The sequence below is a fragment of the Squalius cephalus genome (genome assembly GCF_949319135.1).
Source record: "Squalius cephalus genome assembly, chromosome: 9".
Classification (NCBI taxonomy): domain Eukaryota; kingdom Metazoa; phylum Chordata; class Actinopteri; order Cypriniformes; family Leuciscidae; genus Squalius; species Squalius cephalus.
In genome coordinates this window covers 11158509-11176824 of record NC_137130.1, presented here as the reverse complement: position 1 = coordinate 11176824, position 18316 = coordinate 11158509, and the positions used below count along the sequence as shown (strand labels likewise).

Genomic DNA, 18316 nt, shown 5'->3' with positions numbered 1-18316 from the left:
TTACACTCGTGGCAGTATATCAGACCTCTGTCCTTCCTTATGCATTCAAGACAGTGTTAGGGAAAGAAACATTTGCCTATATAGGGGCAGTTCAGTGGAACAAGTTAGACCGGCAAATTAAAGTGATTTCAAGCATGAACTCTTTTAAAAAGAGGACCAAGGACTGGTTATTAGAGAGGGTAGCGGAATAGAACCAGGGGTCAGTTACCGTTTATATTTTTGCTTATTTAAGAAAAGTATTTGTACAGTATGTTATGTCATTGATTATCACACAATATGTAAGTGTCTTGTCCTGGTGTTATGTGTTGAGGACCACTATGGAAATAAGTCCTGTACTTATTTGTGTTTTTATCCTCGATTGTATTTGATGCCTTTTGTTTTATGTTTAAGGCATTCTTGATATAATTAAATAAATCAAATCAAATCAAATCAAAAAGATAATTTATATTAGCAAGAAGGATCAAGGATCATCATTATATATCGTCATATCATCCAGCCCTAAAACTTGCTCAATATTAAAGCATTAAGGCATTATAGACATAAAAGTATCACTTTCTGTAAAGATGCTTTAAAACAATGTGTATTGTGAAAAACACTATAAAAATAAATATAACTTGACATGCAACATTCCATAATATAATGGAGGTCTCTATTTAAGGTCTCTAGCAGCGATCCACCTTCTCCATGATCTGATGATTTGCTTCAGTCAAAGCTCAAAGAGTGGAAGCTGGCTGGTGCAGAAGAAAGTGAGTAAAAACTGCAGCTCATATGCAGGCCTGTCACACCTCTATGACGTTTCATATGAGAGTACGGCTTTAATGAAATGTCAAAGCGCTGCGTTCAAATGTGAACGTACTCTGAATGTGGCAGAAATTACGGATTAAGGATTAAGGACTCTTTTCTCTGGCCTGCCCTTGGAACCCAGTGTGATTGTTCCTCCCTGCTGGGTTTTAAATAGAGCTGGCAACATCCGCTTCTGCTCCATCTCTCAGATCTCACCTTCACCTTGTTTAGTATGCAACAGCTTCAGCTTTCACTACATAGCCTTGTGTGTGTTTCTGTGCATGAGAGAGAGCGTGCACACATACTGAGAAGTGAAATCAAAGTGCTGACTAATCATCTGCTCGCACTCAAATATGTTTGCCCTCACAGAAAACCATTCACTCGAGACGGCACCCTTCCTTTTTCCTTTGAACCCTCCTAGCTTCCTTTATCTCTCCCTAATTCATCCAGACCCACACTCGATCTTTCACCTTCATGCACGGCGCACAGAGAGCGGACAGTGCGCTTTATGTGCTCCTCTGGCAAATTGAGCCTGACTGTTGTCCCCACCCTGCATTTGGAGTGGGAAGTTGATGGAAAGCTTTGATAGAATACATGGAGGCTGTCAAACGGCGCTCCTCTTACTGCTTCAGTCACTCGTGAGGAGGAATTTCTTTTCCAATGACACATCAAGGGTATAATTCCAATGAGGTGGGTAACAAGAGCTCTTACCAACGTGAAAGGAGCCATTCATGCACCTCAACCTGGGTCTGCTGTCACCCAACACCTACAGTCCAATGAGAAAGCAGGTATTGTCCCTGAAATCTAAAAGGCCCTAGGAATGGGTCACAATGGTCGACTAGTTGATTATTTGTCAACAACCGACTAGTCGATTAGTCACACACACACACACACACACATATATATATATTTACAGTATATGTGTGTGTGTGTGAATATATATATATATATATATATATATATATATATATATATATACACAGTATACAAAAATGTATATAAATACATTTTTGGTATTATAAATGCCATTAAAGTGAGAATATTACAATTTTATGCAGTATTTAGTCGAAATGATATATTATAGAATATATTTACATAATATATTTATAATTTATATTATGTAAAAGAATTAATTTTAATATAATTCAATCCACCTCCACTACAGCCATAGACATTGAGACCGTATTGGCCACTGTCTTGAGCGGTCTTGCCAGGAGCAGCGTGTCAAGTTAAAAATAGTGAAACCCTTCAAAACCTGTGCAATCTGTTCCATTCTGTCACATCTGATCGGGGTAATCTGGGAACCTAAAACTAGAATAATTACTCAAGGCATCCATAAGGCTAGTTAAGCAACCAGTCCATTTTTTAAATATGCAGGTTTGCACATCCCAACCTAATAATGCCAGACAAATGAATGATGAGAAATGAAGATCTTGATTTTGAGAGTTGTTTGCAGCACACAATGTATAGATAAAACATGTCACTCACAATTCTGTTTTGTAGCTGGAGCATCTTGCCAGAGGGATCTTGAGCACTTTGTCATTCAGGCCCACAAAAAGAGTCCTGTCGCCATGGAGAATTTGAAGGCTCAGGATTGGCTCACGCAGGCCAGGAGGGAAGAGTTGCATCTCCTCTAAGTAGCAACCTTGCAGGTTCTTATTTGTGGTTGCCAGGGCCTTAAGAATAGTTCCATACTCTGATAAGTCAGAACAGAAGGGAAAGCATAATTACAGAAGGCTGCATAACTAATGCTATTTATATAAGGATTTGGTGGTAAACTTTTTACACAAAAAGAAAAATACAAAACTGAAGTTGTCTAACTCCTCAAGGCCTAATTACCTGTGCCTATGTACATGACATGGTGCAAATTGTCCTGCCCCTGTACAATGTCAACAACCAACTTAGAGAACCGCACATCATCCTGCCAGACCAGCGGGTCCACAGAAACTGGCTGAACCACGTCATTCATGAGGTAGAGCCGCTGGGCGTCCTGCAGACTTCGTTCAGTTAGTCCTTCATTAGGCCCTTCTTCCTCGATGGTCCCACACTGGTAAGCGTCATTAGACTCATTAATTAGTGCAGAGGTCAAGCAGGGCAGTGCAAATATAAACTCACAAAAAAACTTTTCCAAAAAATAACTTCTCACCATGTAATTTTATAGAAAAGTAGACAATAACTGAATTACGATGCATGCAAGTACACCCAGCTGGTATAGAGCAATTACTCTCACAGTGCCGGGCTGATAGAATTTATCTATTGGCTGTTTGTTCCAGACACACACACACAGAGAACAAAATGTAAAAGTGATGCACCTGGAAGTTAGGGATGGGGTTCGGGGTGGGGAGCCACGTGGAGCGAGGGTTCTCCTGGGAGCGGAAGGGCCCGTTGAAAGCCTGCGTTATTGCGCTGAGGTTGTACGCGCAAACTGCAGAGGCAGCAATGCTGTTCCTGCATCACGAGAAAGAGTCAAATTTAGCAAAATGAAAACACACTGTAAAAGACCACCAAAATAAAAGATATTCACAGTTTTCGAATCAGTTATCAGTTCTTTAATATCGGGTCTGCAGATAAATGCCATCAGGTTCATTTTACTTAAATGAATTGTTCTCTAAAATAATATGATGGAACGTATTTTCATTTTTGTGTCTGAGGTTTCCCACACACAGCATACAGCTGATGGACCTCTACACACCATGTACCTTACCAACATGGTATTGGGCTTCAAAAAGTTATACAATCTAGAATCTTGAGACAAACATAAAAGTTCATAATCTGATCCCATGAAGATCTTGCCAGCTTCTTCTGGCATGAAATATTCTTAAATGCATCGTGACTTAATTAACTCCCTTGATTTGAGTGGCAGGTGGCCCAGAGACTCCAGTAAGCTGTCAGGAGTAGAGATGAGCTCTGCAGTGGATGGATTGGGTGGTTATTCTTGTTCCCAGACTCACTCAATTTTGGACAGATGACAGTGCAGTTTCAGAAGCTGTTGAAGTGACAAAGAAAGGACCAGAAAGGACCCCAAGTGACCAGAGCCATATTCAATTTCATTTATTGTTGACAGGTCTGAAAAAAAGTTCATTTTGAACTAAATATATGCTGCTTTACTGCTTATACTTACAACATTGTAAGTATGATAAGCAGCAGGTGTTAAAGGTCACCTACACATGACATGCTCTGTATAGCCTTCAGCTTTGGAAGTCAAAGTCTTCTGACTATGAAGGGTACAGTAGATCTCATGTCTATTTAGATGTTAGGAAGTAACACACATACAAGTGTTACACACATACAAGGAAAGTAGCATGGCATCTTTTGATGTCAACTGAGAAGATAACTAAAATTGGAAAGTTACTCTTGTTACCATACTCATTATTTTGTGCTGTTAAGACCGCACATAAATGAGCAGCAATAACTGTGACGGTAATGCCGGAGCCACAGACAGATGGGTCCAGGGGCAGAGCTCCAGGACGGGGACTCGGCCTGCCAGACGCTGGTGTCTGGCTTGGGCTCTTGTTATGTGGCATGGTGAGGCATGGACTTCAAGTCTGGTTCTGCAGCTCGACTCTGGGGACTACATATGAGGGGGTTCAACATGGAAAATTAGCGAGGTAAAGTGAGAGTCTCTTGGAAGTGCAGCTCAAAAGGCTGTTGCGCCGATGAAACATTGGCTCTAAACCGGTCAGCCTTAGGCTGCGAGGACAGAGCAGGCTCTGACAGGACAGCCAATTATCTCAAGCAATTTTTTCTCTTTCACTCTTACATTCAAAAGCAAGTCTCTGAAACTTTGTTATGAGACACTACAGGCTTTTTTCTTTTTTTTTAGATTTTACTGCTTCCCTGCCGACTGCCTATATAAGTGGCTGCGGCTTCACAGCAGCAGAATACGCTTGCTAGTATTTTTTTAGACTTCTAAATACAGTTACATTTACACACAACTAAGTTATAAATAAAAGGGACACCAGCGCAATTTGTCATACAGTGCAATTTGTCTTCTAAAGGTTTTAGAACCAGTTGCTTACGCTTTCATATTCAGTCACTATAGTTTACGAAGATATTTAGGCCTGTTCACACCAAGGACAATAACTATAATGGTAACTATAAATAAAAAGTTCTAGTTAATAACCATGATTCTAATTCCTTTAGAATAGAGAATCCCTTTTAGAATGATTTTTTCCAGTTGATGAACGATAAAAATACTGGCAGCCAAACAGAATCCACTCAACTATAAAGAGCTTGAGCATTTATGGCAGACAACATAACTGCAGCAGAATGTCTGTGTGGACGCTAATATAGTTATCAATATAGCTATCTTTATAGTTTCTTGGTGTGAACAGCTCTATACAGTAATTATTCATGACTTTCACAATAAAAAAGGGTGTGACGTCAAGTGCATCATTCAGAAATGAATTGAAATTACCATTTAAATTCCAACTCCTGATTTTAAAGTTGGCATGAAATGGAAGTTGCGATCGTCTTTTCTTCCCTATTCTGACATATCCGAGCAAGGTTTATAGTATGTACACACACACACACACACACAGTACACAAGTACATGCTGTACAAACATAAAAATGCATTTATGCACTGTCTGGTCAAATAATGCATGCCTATGCTAAGTCACCGTGGCATTTTATTGCATTTATGCTTGTGCAGATGTGACTTTCACACATATGATGGTGCAGTTTTAAAAGCTCTTGAGGTTTGTAAAAAGTAAAGTACAGAGTTTGGTCCTATAACCCTTTGGAAAGTCACCTACTCTAGCAAATCCCACGACACGCTTGGTATAACACGCAGCATATGGGAATGAAGTCTTCTCACTGTGAGAGCAGATGACTTCTGAGCTTTCCAAGCGCCACGTACAATAGATCACATGCTTATTTAGATGAAGTCATGTTGAGTTATGGTGACAGAATAGACAATATGTAAAAAATCACAGGGTCATTTGAGGTCACCCAAGAGGTCCATAAAGTTCATTTTGACCTAAAGTAGGACAGTACTCAAGGGAAAAAGAAAAAAAAGAAAAAAAAATAGAAAGATACATCAGAGTAGAAAAATACTTCAGTGTTTCAACTTCAGTGAATACTTGCATCGCAGCAAAAAAACAAAGAGCCAACTCAGCAACATTCCACAGCCAGGACTGAGGCAAGATTATTCATAAATATTTTTACAGCATAACAATATCTGCTCTTGTAAAAATGTGCACTCAAGCATAAAAAGAATATTAATTATCAAAATTAATTTATTATTTATTAACGTATTGCAACAAAATATATTGTAAATGCAACAAGTTTAACTTTTGTATACACCTTCTGCATTTTCTATAGAGCTTTTATATTTAAATGTAATAAATATGTATATTACATATTGTTATTATATTAAATATTTATATTTATAATCAATATTTAAATAAAAGTTTACTACACATTATTCATATTTACAGTACGCTGTTTGGTGTACTAATTTTACAAGTTATAGCACATCATCTTCAGTTTCAGAAAGATGAAAAACAACAAGAATCCCCTCAATACCATCACCTTCATACAATCTACATGAAAAACATAGGCTAGGAATAAACACGAAGCAAAGATTCTTGCTATGGGGTATAAAAAACTCATTTCAAGGTGGATTTTGTCATACCGCATCACAGTGTGCGAAGAGATGCACTTGGTTGTTATTCAACATTTATAGTAATTCAGGCATGAAAGTGTGTGTATTCACGATAGACGTATTCATTCACACCCGCGGATCTGTTTTCCAGAGAGGTTGTCTGTCATCATACTAAGTGCCAATAGGTTTGTTCCACCCTGTTAACCTGCAGGTCAGTGACAGAAATGAGGATGATTGCTATTCCTTCAAAAGGTTAATAAAAAAAAGAATTCTATTTCAAATATTTTTAAATTGGTTTCTATAAACATTTCCTCCTCCTTCCTCATACCAAAATGTACGATAGGTTAGGAGTGGCTAAATAAAGGAAAATGTCCAGTTAGCCAGTCACATCGCAAAATAAACCCAGGAAGGGTCATCAGGAGTTAATGACTTAGTCCTAAATTTAATTAGATGAGAACAAAGAGACGCTGAGTGATACCGGAGACATGAAATTAGCATAGCTTTATAGGGAATCATTCGCCAATTATCCAATAAAATGATCATACAAAAAATTTGCTCTGATTGACCAATCAGAATAAGGAGCGCCATGTAAGAGGTTTTATAAAGGCAATAAGAGAAAGAGAAACAGTGATTTTAGCAGTTAAGGCCATTACAGAAAACCCTTTTAGAAAACCGAAGTAAAATCTTTGCAAAGTGCAACCTCTCCTGACTTATTGCTTTTATAAAATGCAGCAACAGCAATTTAATAAAACATACCGATGGTCAAGTTAAATTTATGAACAATAATAATCATAAAACAGCTGAGGAATCTGAGCCAAACACTGTGAAAAGCTTTGATGCAAAGATTAAAAAAAAAAAACTAAAAAAAAAAACTAAAACCAGGGAAAGAATAGAAAAGGCCTGTATATAATATCCACAAAAAATAAAAAAATAAAATTCATTACCTAGAGTAGCTTTTCACAATACATGTCTGTAAGCTCAGTGTGATGACATATACTGCTTTGACACCTTCAGCCAACTCAATGAAAGGCTGCCAATACCTCGGGACAAACTACTACCAACACTTTCAGCCATTTTTGGCTGCTCTCTTACGTTCTGTCTCACTGCACTCTTCCCATGCCCGTCCTCCCTGTTTTGCAGCCCCAAACCCCAAGGAGCATTGCTTAAGGTGTTCAATTTACCACAGACAGATGGAGACTCTGTTGTTCTGATTGCATTACCATATTCTGTTCCTACTGGGGCAGTGAGCGAAAGGGGACAGGAAAAGAGACAAAAGAGAAACCGATAAAATGAGTGAAAACGAGAGATAGTATGAAATATAGGGAAGGAGAGCAAGAGAGGCAGTATTGAAACTACACTACTTGCTGTATATTTGAAAGGTAGTATACAGTCCAGTAGTGATACAAGGTAGTAGATAAAACCTTTTGGTTGACAACCAACAGACAGTATGCATGCATACAGTGGGTTTTTAAAGTGGATTCGGACACACCCTAAGTGAACTTGCACCGTGCGCTTTAGACCATGCGCTTAGATCGTTAAAATAGGATCCAGTATGTTCTGGTATTGCTTCAACAAAAATTCTACTTTACATTTATGTATTTTTACAAGATGTTTTAATTGAAATGAATGGACAAGCAACAATATCTCTAAGAAGTGCTGCAATACTAAATTCGAGAGAAAAGATGTTGTATACGGCATTATAAATCAAATGCTACATTACATAAAATGCAATTAACAGTGTGTAATGTGAAGTATGCAGAAGGTGAGTATAAAATATTGAACACAGCAAGATATGGATATAAAGAGAAAGAAGTGATTGATGACAGTCAGAAGATTTCATTAAAATATTAATTAAGAAAGTCTGTGACAGCTGCGGCTTTCACCATTATTAGCTACTAGCTTTCATATCATATTAAATTCATATTCTTAACGAGTACTTTGTTAGCAATGTGACTTGCAATTAAGGGCAAAAATATGCTTGTTAATTTAGTGCTAATTTATTTTCTGTCCAAACTGTAAAAGAGATGCAACACATTCATGTACTACTCTCTAAGGCCTTCTCACATTTCTTGAATAAACTGAAACAGACTCGTTTCACGTTTCTTAAGTTCAGGTGTAATCCAATTTGTTCATCATGACAAAAGATTTTCACAGCTATTAGGGTTTAAAGCACAAGCACGAGTTTGTCACGTTTAGTTCTTAAGTGTGTATATATAATTATACGTCCTTCGAGATTTTAGTTTAAATATATACCGCTACATGGGAAAGTGTAGTTTTAGATTCAGTAATTTGTCACTGTCAAAATCCTCTCTCATTCAGTAATTTTATCTTCCAGTATAAATATCCTTATAAACTTCACTAAATTTTGTTAGACTTACTCTTTAAACATAAAATATATAAAACTATATACAATGTAAATAACTGGTAACACTTTAGTTCAGGGTCTAATTCTCACTATTAACTAGTTGCTTATTAGCATGCATGTTACTAGGATATTGGTTGTTTATTACTTATAAAGCACATATTATTGCCTTATTCTGCATGACCATATTCTACATCTCTTAATCCTACTCAATACCTAAACTTAACCACTACCTTACTAACTATTAATAAGCAGTAATTAGGTGTTTATTGAAGCAAAAGTCATAATTAATAGTTAGTTAATAGTGAGAATTTGACCCTAATCTGAAGTGTGACCAAATAATTATTTCTCATATTTATTATATACATATATAAACATATTGTTTTTTAAGTTAAAATTAGATGGAGTAAAGCATGTCAGTACTATAAAAGTACTATATGTCACTCAAACAACTACACAAAATGATGCTGTTAGATGACTAAACTTACACATTGGTGGTGAAGATGCCATAGATAAGGTCCTGTTCAGGCAGGTAGAAGGTGCTCTGTAGCTCATTGTAGTAGAATGGGATCTCTCCCGACCGTGAACAGTTTAGTCTGGCTTTCGTAAAGGTGGTCCACGTGTCCTCCAGCAAGAAGCGGCCTCCTATGTCGTTCTTACACACCCGTGCCACCCTTGAATACACCGTCTTACCGCAGTCGTGCTCCACTGCGTTTTCCCTCAAGAAGAAGAAGGTGAAAAGACCCACGTCGTAAGCCGAGATGAAGTGAGGCTCTGAGGGAGAAGGAAAACAAAGCGTTGCTAAAGACCTTTTGGGTAAAACAAGCATTTCAAATGGCAGGACTCTCAGCATTGAGTGGCTTAAATGGCAAAACAATAATTTACTTCCACAGCAAAATGGCCTGCATCCCTTTTCATTGAATTTCTTAGTTCCACTCTTTCTGAATATCCGCTTAGGCCTGCCTTGGACTGGAGCAGAAAACTGTGTGCATGTGACATGCAAAAATTATTCTGAATACACAAAGCTGAATAATGTCTTACCCCTAAGGCCTGTTTATTCCCCAGCCCATCTAATGCATGCCGTAGATATTCACCTGTAAATAGGCTTGGCTATAATAACTGCTGGGGCCATCGCAGCGTTTTACGAAAATTAGATTACTGTTATGATGTGAATCCCAAGAGAGGCAACAACAGCCATAACTGTTTTTGATTCAATTTTAAACACAATAAATATCAAATCTCACTGGACACTTATCCAGAAACAGCTTGGAGAAAATTCAGCATAGATAAAAAAAAAAAAAAATTATACAGCTCTATCTGCATAAACTGACTGCGACAGAATTATATGGTCGAAACTGGACTGGACCTTGTGCATTGTATCATATGCTGGTCCAAAAATCACAAAAAGCACCATTGACGCAAACCAAATGACTTTGTGCAATGTTCAATGCATTCATACTACTTAAGTTTTGTGTGGGAAACGGCAAGAAAAATGTTTCTTCACTGCAAACAAATAAATTAATTAATTAAAGTACCTTGTAGCACTATGTGAATACAGTTGTATAAATATTAAATATATACTATGCTACTCTACCATTAAAAAGTTTGGGATCAGTATTTTTTTGAAGAAATTAACACTTTTGTTCAGCAAGGATACATTAAATTGGTCAAATTGTGACAGTAAATTCTATTTTAAAATAAATGCTGTTCTCTTGAATTTTCAAATTATCAAAGAATCCTAAAAAAATTATCACGGATTCCACAAAAATATTAAAGGTCCCATTCCATGGATTATTTTATTATTTTATAATGTTTCCTGGGGTGCCCTTATAATGTTAGTATGTTTTTTAGATCAAATTTTTTTATAATTTAGAAATAAAAGGCATTTTTCCTAGCCTGATTTCATTCCCTGGTTTGAACACTCTGTTTGAAGGGGCGTGTCTGCTGTGAGACTTCACCGTAAACGCCCTCTGCTGTGATTGGCTGACATGCTTGCATATGAAATATCTGGCATTACATGTGGAACTATCTGGAAAACTTTTACTATTACAGCTATTATAAGTTTTTACTATTACAGCTATCTGGATTAATGAATCGTGAGAAGTTTTTTAAGTATTTAGATCTATTACCATCACATAAAAGGTTGCAGTGATGAGCATTGAGCAGATGACAGTCTGTTGATCGCGTGAAAAAAGATCTTATCATTGCAACGCAGTTTCTGCACTCACTAATGATTTCACCAATGCAAGCATGAGGTATATAAATACAGTAAGAGATTCGTTGTGCAGTGTAACAGCGTCATTGATTTCATAACGAGTTTTGGCAAGTGTCCAGATAAACTCGCGCTGTGTGATTGACAGCTTGGGCGACTGGAAAGGGATTGTTCTTTGATCGCTTGTATATTAATCACAGTTTAAGTAAGATTATTTTCATCCTACTAAGAGAAACGATGTGAAGTTGATCGCTACTTCCATAGTAAATCACTATTTACCGCTTGCTGGAATATAGTTGAAATTGCCCCCTTCGTCAGTATGAAACGCTGAGAGAAGTCTGCTTGATATTATCCCAGCTAGAAAAACAGTCCGTGGTGAAATGTACAGAGCAAACTAACAACTTCGAATTAAACTTTTGCGGTATCCGATTATAGATAAACATCAACCACGTCTGTTGACATTTCGCCATCAATACGCCTGTATTCCTGTGGGCGGAGGTTAGTCAAAACACGGTTCTAGTGACGTCATTAAAGAAGGAAGTAGAGGGATGTAGTCCAATCCAGCCGTTTTTTGTAAGCGACTTCTGTTAAATAAAATATCTCGCTTGGCATTGAACTTTGAGCTTTATAATTTTACAGATATTATTTATACTCTAACAACAACATTACACACTAACTAAAGTTTGAAATATGGGATTACGAAGAACGGGACCTTTAAGCAACACAACCGTTTTCAACATTGATAATAATACATTTTTCTTGAGTACCAAATCAGCATATTAGAATGATTATTACCGTTTTACTGTATTATTAAATCAAATAAATCCAGTCTTGGTGAGCATTAGAGATTTTGAACGATGCTGTATACATCAAATACCATGGTATTGATGTCAGATGCCATCTCAGTATTTTGAGTGAATAAATGATGACTGATGAATTTTCACTAACAAAAAGTACCAAAAATAATTTTGGATATGGTAATCAGGGAAAGGGTAATGCTATATCTTTCTGAACATGTACCACATAAGTCTAATGCTTTTTTGGACATGTATTTGAAGCACCTGGAACCATGCAAACACACTAGAATATGAATATGTATCATATTACACGGTAAGTGTAGTTCATAAGTTCCATGCCGTTGCCCTTTAATGCCTAACTGTACCATGGTACATATTGTAAGGGGTGAACTTTAAAAAATGATTAAATTCTCTGTCCAGATGTATTCAGAGAGGATTGTTGTTATTGTGATCAATCAAAGAATTCTTCAGCTTTCAGTACTTCATAACAACATTTCCACACAGATCAGGATGAAGAAAGTGGCCAGAGAGAAACAGTGAAAACCAATACTGATGCATTCAGGAACTACAACAATTACTTCTCAGAGACTGCATGAATTAATCAAGTCATTTTGCTAAGCTGGAATGGGCAGGGTGTGAGTGTGCTGATTTGTGTGGGACTGAACATGACAAACTGTATTTTCCTTCTTCCATGCTGAACGTAAATACTGCCTCATTTCCACACCGCCACTCCATCAGGGGTCCCTGTATGTGTGTGTGTGTTTATCTGTAGGCCGCAGTCAGGAGAAAACACTAAGCTTGGAAGTGAATTACGAGGCCCAATAAGCTCCAGAGGAGAGAGGCATGTTCTAATAGCCACGCTATTGGCGATGATGATATTTCTCATTGAATCAGAGCTGTGCTAAAACAATATCACATCTCACTTCAGGTCAGACCCCACACGGGCTCAGTGTTAAAAAAACATTCAGTCAGCACCTGGCACGACTGGTACAATAACAGTCCGGATGGATTCGATTGTGGACACTTGAGGTTCATGCTGTTCTTCACTGAGCCTCAGTTGAGAAACAAGTTTTTAATTCACACTTCATCTCCATTTAGGGTGTGTTCACACTTGGCATGTCTGGTTCGATTAAAACGAACCCTGGTGCGATACCTCTGTTAGTGCGATTCATTTGAACATGTGTGAACGCTCTCATCTGAACCCTGGTGTGCAAGAAACAAGCGGACCGAGACCGCTTAAAACATGGGTCTGCTTCCAAATGAACTCTGGTGCGGTTCGAATGAAATATGAACACAAAACAGACCAAAGACATGGAAACAAACCAAAAACGGCACATACTGTAGATCTTCGCAGTACTGTAGATCTTCGTTTGTGTGTGTGACGGAGGGATTCCTGCTGCTTTTTTGACTCCTTTACACATTTTATAAGCTTTTCACGAGTTCTCAGCTAGTCAAAATACCATCATATTTAGGCTACACACATACAACGAGCGCATTTATCCTAGCATCGTTTTGGATGTTCTTAAGTTCACGTGCGAAATATACGTAATAAAAGCCTACCAATCAGATTGTGAACATATATCCCTATGCCTTTAGGTTCGGTGTTCACATGTCAATGTGAAAGCTAAGAGGACTAGGACTAAATGTTTTTTTTTGGTCCGGACCAAATGAACTAAGCAAACCAAGTGTGTGAACACACCCTAAGTGGATGGCTGGATGGAACACACCATCCAGCTAACACACATGATTGAAAGGTTAGCGGTTTTTCTTTGGCTGTGCTGGAAAAATCTATATATTTGAAGAGAGTTGTGCAAACTATTAACGAACATTAACTATAAGCCAAATACAGTAGCTACTTTAGCGACAACACTTACAAAATAGGACAAAATCACAACTCATGCAAGCGCCAACTCACTTTTCACAATTCAACCGATTCAAAATGAATAAAAGTCATTTTTACGTTATATATCCTGTTTCGCTTTGAATTATGTGATATTCTAGAAGTAAAATAGCAATCTTGTGCTGATTTTATTCAAATATGGTCAATATATGTGTCCTTAGACTGCAGGTAAATGTGCATGCTTCAATAATCTCACTTTTTGTCTTTCTCTCTCCTAAAATGTGAGCCTACAGTGGAACTACAGGCCGACTGGGTGACGTGAAGCGTTTAGCTGCAATTTCACCCTCTCTCGGCCATGAGGAATAATTACACTGCAGGATGCCTGAACTTTACTCTGTTCCACCCAATTCTATACTTTCACCACCATCTCTAACTTTCCATCCCTTGTCTATGTCCTTCTCCTTTCACCTCAACTACTCTCTGACACATCCTCGGTGGAGTCTCACTGTATGACTCACAGCTCTCATCACAACTTTCTGCTTATTCTTTTTTGACTGGTGTTGGATGAATTTTCTGTAGGAAAAGGCACAGTGTCAGCAGCTGGGAGATTATTGACACCTTTTGACTTTCTGCAGGAAGTGTGCTGAGTTTCGTTCATCTCCATGTTTGACTGGTTCCTCCCCTTGACAGGCCAGGGCTGCTCTAAAAAATCAACCTTAGACACAAACGATGAAACAGTGAGGGTGTAGCTTTGCTTTTCTTGCTTTTTGTTGAAGAACAACCTAGGTATCATACTTGTCATGCGCACTTAGGTCAGATCAAACATGGATCAGGGTTATTATCATTAACTAAAACTAAAATATTTTGTTACTTGAAATAAAATGTTAACTAAAATAAAATAAAATAAAAGGTCACATTTTGTTTTATTAATTTATTTCTATTTTATTTATTACCAGACTACTAGCCTGGTAATACCAAACTCTGCTACTTCGCTGTGCTTCGTAGACAGAGTCTGGCATGGCATAATTGAAAAGCGTTTTCTTTCTCGCGGGGGGGGGGGGGGGGGTTGGGGTTGGCGCTTGTCTGAAGTTTAAAATCATTGGTTACCCGTAAGCCAATCACATAACGTTAGGTTATGGCGTGTTATGCGCATGTTCAGCCGCATCTAACTTCCACTGTAAACACATGTATGATGCGAAAACAAAACCATCGAGCGAAATACCGGAGTGAACATGGCTGTGAACGACTTTTGCAGATTATGTGAAGTAAATCTATGCATCCACGGTACAATCAGCGTCTACGTCACGGCTCTCAGCCCGCCCTCTGTTTGTTGATTGGCCGGCTGTTTTCAGGCCGGAGGAAAACGGGGAAAACGGTCGCTATCTCAGACTGAGTACAGAAGCGAACTGAAATTGAGCCGAAGTACGAAGTCTGACGTAGTCAGGCTACAAGACTACATTTCAAATAATAAATAATATATAAACATACTCAATAAGAATAATAATAAAAATGACAAAAACACAACAAAAACTTTAGGATTAAAGTGAAAACAGAAAATATAAAATAAAATCTAATTCAAACTATTAATAAAACTATAATAGTATATCAATAATACTAAAATAACATGTTTGATGAAAAATGTTTGAGATTAAATTTAAATCTAATTTCTGCTTCTCTTTTGATCACTTTGTTCTCTTGGCAAATCTGAGCACTTGGGGAACATTTTGATATCTATACTAAAAAGAGGAGATGGAGCATATGAGTTTGTTTTTTTTAAAGAAATAAATCTGAAAAGCAGGAGACTGAAAGCACGGTTTGTTTTCCATTTAATCTCGTTGTTGTCTAGTGAAAACAACTTGTGATTTTTCTTTCTTATGGGGAATGCCATAGCAATTGAATAAAGCCTCATCGCTTGTCATTTGAAGAACACCATTTGGCAATTTGGCTGCATATTAGTAGGACAGAAAAAAGGAAGGGCAGCAACAGAAATGTTGAAACTTTCCAGACGATCACTGGAATATGAGACTTTCAGACATAAGATGATGAGATTAATGTACCATTAAGCCATTTGGAGTTGTACTGGGCGGTCCGCAGAGGCGGCATTCCTCCTAGGCTGCGGTAGATGACAGGGTCCCGGCCAGAGAAATCAATGACCGTGGAGGCGTACAGCTCTCCACTTTCGGTGACCACAGCCGTCGAATTATGACGAGGGTCGTAGGGGCAACGGGCCACTCCATTCACCCTCTCCAACACTCTGCTCATGTTCCCTGCCTAAGAGAAGGATACGGCATGGATCACACACACGTCACACACTTTAATAAAATCTCCAGTTGAGACAGCCCATTTAACTGATAGATGCTTACCTCTCTGGTGATACAAAGGGGCTGGAAGGCGTTGGTACCACAGGTGATCACCTCGGTCTTGTTGACAAGCAACACACGGATGTAGTTTTGACACTCCACCTGCAAGAGGAGATACATTTGACAATATGACATGTTCCAATTACTATTGTAATGCATACCATTTTAAATATGTAATTGAAAACGTATGGAAATAGCAATACGAAAACAGCTAAACTATTACATGTTTAATTCAATAATATTGTGAAAAAAACTTTTGACAGTCCCATTAAATAATAGTTTTCTATTTTTAAATATTTTAAAATGTAATTTATTCCTGTGATGGAAATCTTCAGTGTCACATGATCCTTCAGAAATCATTTTTCTAATATGCTGATTTGGTGCTCAAGAAACATTTCTTATTATCAACATTGAAAAGAGTTCTGCTGCTAAATATTTTTGTGGAAGTCATCATAAGAATTTATTATATATATATATATATATATATATATATATATATATATATATATATATATATATATATATGTAGTATATATTTTCAGGATTCTTTGATGAATAGAGTTGAAAAGAATAGAGTTTTACATTTTTGTTACTATGTAAGTGTCTTTACTGCCACTTTTGATCAATGTAATGCGTTATTGCTGAATAAAAATGTATCTTCCTATCTTACTGAAGCCAAGCTTTTGAACTGTAGTGCAAACTGAAAAAAAATCAGTTCACCCAGTGGGGATTTTTTGCAGGGTTCTTGCTCAATCATATCTGCTTCAATATTATTATAGAAATTATTAGCATTAATTTATAATGTTATGACAAAGGACTCTAATATGCCATTATTATTATGCCATATTTCCTGTGAGAACACTTATTCTTCACCAAGGAGTGTGATTACTTCAGCTTTCATTTGTACTACAATCCATAAATAATCCAATCTAACAATGGATCGGCGAGTCACGGCATCAACCTTCTTGTGCAGTTAACTGTAAAAGTATTTCAAACAGGATGGGATATGATAAGCACTCCAACGTCACTGAGGCATAAAGCCACGTGGCTTAAATTAAAAGTTAAGGGACTGTAGTTTATGCCGTCTATTTGAGATGAGAACTCACACCATGTTGGTTTTTGTGGTTCATCACTTATAAGAACAAGTAAGAAGCAGATCAGTCTCATTCTGGAAAATTAAATAATTACAGCAAACTCCATATTCCAAAAAGGCTAAGTCGTTTTCATTCAGCATGCTCAAATTTCTTAATAAACTAGTTTTCGATTTGGTTAAGAGTGGCGGTGAGAACCGGTTCTTTACAGTCATTCTAAAGAGCTAAGCTTTTTCTTGCAATACTTTAATAATTGCAAAAACACTTTTTCCTGCAACGTTTTAATCTGCTAGTGGGTTTTTCATTTTGCCTTTCACATTCAGCGAATGATAAGCTCAAAAAAGAAAATACTGACCTTTGGGCTTTAAAAATACTGAATAAGTAAGCTCAACATATTGACCTCCCACAAACCTCGACAATACCCGACCTCTCTGGCCAATGAGCTGTCAGCATTTTGTAAGAAATGTGCCTATTCAACAGAGAACCTGGGGGTTTAAAGTTACCTCCGTCTTCCCTTTGCTTTGACAGGACCTCCTGGTGTCTTCGTCTGGGCCCCATTCCGTTGCCTAGGAAACCAAAATAAACCCCAAAAAGTGACTTGCTGTGATTCGCAGTTGCCCGGCAGCTGTTTGCAATAAAGCAGGTTACGCAACTGTTGATGATAATATTGCATGTAGCCAGATGCAGATGCATCAAAAGACATTAACCTTACTGTGGTGTTTATTGTGTAAACAGCATGATAAGTGGGCCAGCGGCTTAAAAGGGTAAGGTAACTAGACAGTTGGAAGACTAGATGCAATTTGCATGTAAATACCATCCTCTAGTCTCATTCAACCACAGAGACATCATCGTCTTCTCTTTTTTTCACCAGCGCAAGCCACTCCATTTTCTTCTGTCCAATTATGCCCCTTTAGAGCTGCGTGTCCAGCCAACAACAATAGAGGCAGCACTTAAAAACTGCAATCCTGCTGTCTTAAGGTGGGCATATTCACAAAAACACACATACTTTTACAAATTACTCGGTTATAAGCACAAAGCCACAACCTTCATCTCTCAGCTTGAGATCCCATGGGTTTCAGATCTTGACTGAAACTCTAAATATAGTCTATTAGTTTGTATGGCCCACTAAGGGTATATGAGAAGGTTAACAGGAAACACTAACCACAAGAAACCCTTCAGTGTGGATAAGAAGATAAATGCTGTGGCTCAAGTGAACCCTGACTGATGGGACTGAATTGACTGAATCAGAATATTTTAATACAGT

The 18316-nt window shown here is 37.7% G+C and overlaps 1 protein-coding gene across 5 annotated transcripts in view; it reads right to left on the bottom strand.

Moving 5' to 3' along the window:
• sema5ba (sema domain, seven thrombospondin repeats (type 1 and type 1-like), transmembrane domain (TM) and short cytoplasmic domain, (semaphorin) 5Ba) overlaps nucleotides 1–18316 on the bottom strand; it is a 207036-nt gene that overhangs the window by 31273 nt on the left and 157447 nt on the right. For all 5 annotated transcript variants that reach the window (XM_079880361.1, XM_079880360.1, XM_079880364.1 and 2 more), the window contains 7 exons: nucleotides 17556–17618; nucleotides 15965–16063; nucleotides 15659–15872; nucleotides 9241–9526; nucleotides 3096–3231; nucleotides 2623–2830; nucleotides 2272–2479 (listed from right to left, as the gene is read on the bottom strand). In XM_079880361.1, coding sequence (XP_079736487.1) covers nucleotides 2272–2479; nucleotides 2623–2830; nucleotides 3096–3231; nucleotides 9241–9526; nucleotides 15659–15872; nucleotides 15965–16063; nucleotides 17556–17618 — 1214 coding nt within the window. The remainder of the gene's footprint in view (nucleotides 1–2271; nucleotides 2480–2622; nucleotides 2831–3095; nucleotides 3232–9240; nucleotides 9527–15658; nucleotides 15873–15964; nucleotides 16064–17555; nucleotides 17619–18316) is intronic.